The sequence below is a fragment of the Talpa europaea genome (assembly GCF_964194135.1).
Source record: "Talpa europaea genome assembly, chromosome: 12".
NCBI classification, from domain to species: Eukaryota; Metazoa; Chordata; class Mammalia; order Eulipotyphla; family Talpidae; genus Talpa; species Talpa europaea.
This window is the reverse complement of record NC_140079.1, coordinates 80,773,635-80,777,689: the sequence shown is the minus strand read 5'-3', so window position 1 is coordinate 80,777,689 and position 4,055 is coordinate 80,773,635. Positions and strand designations below refer to the sequence as shown.

Here is a 4,055-nt window from a genome sequence, read left to right as displayed (position 1 = left end):
GTTTGTGGTTTTCTAAAAATTGGTCCATTTCATCTAAGTTGTCAAATTTATGTATGTCAAATTGTTTGTATTATTCTCAATATCTTTTGACATATGAGGGCTCTTTAGTGCTAGCTCTGCTTTAATTTCTGATAATCATAATTTGAGTCTTCTTTTTCTTGTCCTATCTTTTAATCTTGGTAGGTTTACAATTATATTGCCCTTTCCCAAAAACCAGCTTTTGGGGTAAGTTTATTGTTTTTCTGTGTTCAACTTGATTGATTTTTGTTATTATTTCCTTCCATCTTTCTGCTTTGGCTTTATTTGGCTCTTCTTGTATCTTTTCCTGGGTGTGGAATTTTAGCTTATATGCGTCCAGTCTCTTAGAAATACTGTTCAGTGTCTCCACAATACCCCTTGGTTCCCTGAAGAACTCTTCTGACTTCTTCAATTTCATTGAATAAAATTCAATTCAATCGTCACTTCGAAGGCAAAATAGGGTGATAGCCAGCCTTTCCTCTTCACCCCATCATCTTGATGTAAGAATCTGAAGCTAAAAGGAGAGCTATGGGGTTTAAAACACTAGGAGATTCTCAGGAACTTGACCTCTTTACAGACCCCAGTCAAAGGGGGTCAGACTCCTCCCCAGCCAACTAGACAGGCCTGGGGACCTAAGAATGTATCAACTCACATGTTGGCTTACAGTTTATAAGCTGGGTTTCACGCCTCAAGGAATTGTCCCCATTTGAGGAGGGGGAAGCTTAAGCAGCGAGCAGCTGGAGCTCCCCGATGCAGATCTAACGCATTTCCAAAGGGAACTCTCAAGAAGCTACGTCAACCTGGGCCGAGAACCCCGGCCCAAGTAGAGGAGACCCACTGACCTCACGGAGCTACAACCCGGGCGCCGCCTTGCCCTGCCCGCCAGGGGGCGCACGTCCCTCCTCGCAGATCCCGGGCAGTTGCCAAAGCGCTAGAGAGCGATGGTTGAGGGATTTAGAGTGGGTCGTGTCCCCGGGCAGTCCTGAAGCTGGTCCTATTGTAACAGGGTGGACCCCAGGAAAGGGGGAGGTTCCAGGTTTCCTGCTTCACCCAAGGGAGGGTGAAGCTGAGCAGGGAGAGAAGCTGCTGCAGAGGAGACTGAGGAAGGAAGGAAGCAGGATGGAGCCAGAAGGAGACCTGGAGGAGGCACATGGAGCCTAGAGACACGTGAAGAAACTGCGCTTGCCTTTTGGTCGTGGACCGGGTGACACACATGTGGGCGAGAGATCCCGTGGGGAGGTGACAATGGCAGTTTTTGTCTTGATTTTGATTTTGCTCTTTTCCTTCCAGACGTGTCTGGTGGTTTCTGATCCTTCTGTGTGGGTCCCCACTGGAAGGTGCTTTAGACTTGTGGCAGGCTTTGGGGCCCTGCTCTGGGCCAATCCTGCTTGGGTGGACTTTGACCCAGGAGGGGACTGGTAACTTTGGGTGCTTGATTTAGAAACTATATTCTTTGCCTTTCCTGTATTGTTTCCTAATTGTATTAAAGTTCCTTCCCATTAAAGTCTCATATGTTTTGTGTTGATGCAGCAGATGGCAGAACCTATTTAGAGCAGACAGGTTTGCTGGGTGTGGGCTGCCCTCTCCCTGCCCTGTAACACTATGGCTCATAGCTTGGGTCCCCTGGGGTTCAGCCCAGCATGGCAAGAGACTGGGGAGAGGGACGGGTCCCTGTGAAGTGGTTCTGTCACTCATTGACTGCTCCTCCTCGCCACTCTGCAGCCTAGTCCGCCTCCGTCTTTGGGCAACAGAGCCCTGGGGCGGGAAGCCGGCGCTGCCAACTCTGCCCACACCTCCTCTGACCAAAGAAACTGCTGGAGGCGGAAGCACAGACTCGCCTTCAGGCCCCCTTGCGATCAGCTTCTGGACTCCCTGGTCTTTGCAAGCCCCTCCCTGCCTCCAAACCCTCAAAGCACTTAGAATAAGCGTCCTTTGCATGCTGCCCCCCTGCAGGCCCCTCCTTCGGGCGGGACTTATGACTGGCCTAGGGAAACTGACACCACCCCCCTTTTCCAGACCTTCCCCCGCGCTTGGGTTTGTAACACACCCCCTGCCTCCCAGCCCCGCCTCGGAGGCGTCCACGTGGTAGATGCCAGCGCCTCCGGAAGCCTCGCGTGACTGGGGAAGGCTGGCGCGCGTGCGCGAGCTCTCAGCGAAGGGGCGGGGAGGACGGAGGCCCGGAAGGCGTCCGCGGTTCGCGCGGCCTGGCCAGGTGGCCGGCGCGCGTGCGCACTCCCTCTTTTCAGGAGCCGGGCGCCAATTGGGCGCCTGCGAGCCGGCGTTCCCGTTGCTAATCCTTTTCATTTTCTCTTTGTGGGACCCGGGGGTCGCGGACAGCGCTCTGTGTTCGGACCGGTCCGTGCAGCGGGGTGGGCCGCGTGCGCGTGGAAGGGCAGCACCGCGGGCCGCAGAGAGTAGGCGCAGAGAAGGGGCCGGTGGAGGGGCCTTCGGTGGCTGCGAAGTGATGAATAGGAAGGAAGAACTGGGGGTGGCGGGAATGCGGGAGCTGAAGCGAATGGGAGGGAATTGAGGCTGAAAAGGAAGAGGGGCGTCGAGGGCGCCGCCTGCCGGCTGCACCCTGCAGCAGAAAACGAGATAGGAAAGGAGGTGAAGTCGCTTGTCAGTACTCTGATCTCGTCCCTTTCCCGTGCCAGGGCACGCAGCATGGCAGAAAATCGAGAGCCACGCGGGGCCGTCGAGGCTGACCTGGACCCTGTGGAGTACACGCTTCGGAAGCGGCTTCCCCACCGCCTGCCCCGTAGGCCCAATGACATTTATGTCAACATGAAGACTGACTTTAAGGCCCAGCTGGCTCGCTGCCAGAAGCTGCTGGACGGAGGAGCACGGGGTCAGAACGCATGCACTGAGATCTATATTCATGGCCTGGGTCTCGCCATCAACCGTGCCATCAACATTGCCCTGCAGTTGCAGGCGGGCAGTTTCGGGTCCTTGCAGGTGGCTGCCAATACCTCCACTGTGGAGCTTGTTGATGAGCTGGAGCCAGAGACTGATACAAGAGAGCCGCTGACCCGCATCCGCAACAACTCAGCCATCCACATCCGTGTCTTCAGGGTGACACCCAAGTAATTGAAGTTAGATCCACCTGCCTTTGCCGCCTCCCCAACCCCCCTTACCCCCCCAGAGTTAAGCTCAGATGTGGCTCTCTTTGTACTGAATACTATCACGGACCTCTTACCAGAGCCATATAAGGAAAAGCCTGTCCCTCGGACAAAGGAATGGAGAAGGGGAATATTGTCTCCTGTTGGGCCCAAGCAGCAGGTCTTCCTGAAACTTTGTCGTCTATAACTTTATTGTACTTCACAATAAAAAGCGTTGTGTTGTATTAATGTCTGACCACCCCCTGACTGCCTCTCTCTCCTGTGTAAATTCTTTGTGGAAACGGAGAGTAGGAAACTTGACAAGTATTTAGGTACAGGAGGGGGAACCCAAGGGTTTCCTGCCTCCATTGAGAGCATGACTTGTACTACAGACAGTATGACATTAAAACAACAACAACAACAACAACAAAAAACCAACCCAAACTTTAGTACGATGCAGAAGCCTGACAATCCCAATGTTTGCTTTAAGATTTTTTTTTGTTCTCAGCAGCTCTCCTCCCCGCCTGTGACTATGCAGGTGCCTTTTTCTTTCTTCTTTCCCTAATAAATCTGTCCTTTTAAAATGTTTTTTTTTTTTTTTTTTTTTTTTAAAGAATTTAGAAGGCTTTATTTATTTATTTGTACAAGCACTGGGTACAGTCAGAAGCACGGGAGGGCGAGAGAACTCACCAGAGCCAGAGCAGGGAGCAGAACAGGCAGAAGGACCGAAGCACACTGCTGAGGGGAGCAGCGGGCGGCAGGAGAGGTCTGCGCGCCATGCGGGACCCTCCTCTGGTGGCCGGGGAGCAGCCGGGGATCGAACCGGCGCAGCAAAGGCCGCGGGCAGCTTCGCAACCCAGCGCCCAACCGCTGTACCACCGGGGAGGCCCTAAAATGTTTTTTTAAAAGTTGTTTTGTTCTTTCAGAGGAAGGATGGGT

The 4,055-nt window shown here is 53.2% G+C and overlaps 1 protein-coding gene across 1 annotated transcript; it reads left to right on the top strand.

Moving 5' to 3' along the window:
- Positions 1-2,682: 2,682 nt before the first annotated feature.
- POP7 (POP7 homolog, ribonuclease P/MRP subunit) lies at positions 2,683-3,105 on the top strand (the record flags this gene model as incomplete). The annotated part of the gene is made up of 1 exon (XM_084251037.1): positions 2,683-3,105. One exon carries the CDS (start codon positions 2,683-2,685, stop codon positions 3,103-3,105), a length of 423 nt encoding a protein of 140 aa, XP_084107163.1.
- Between the last annotated feature and the right edge of the window lie 950 nt (positions 3,106-4,055).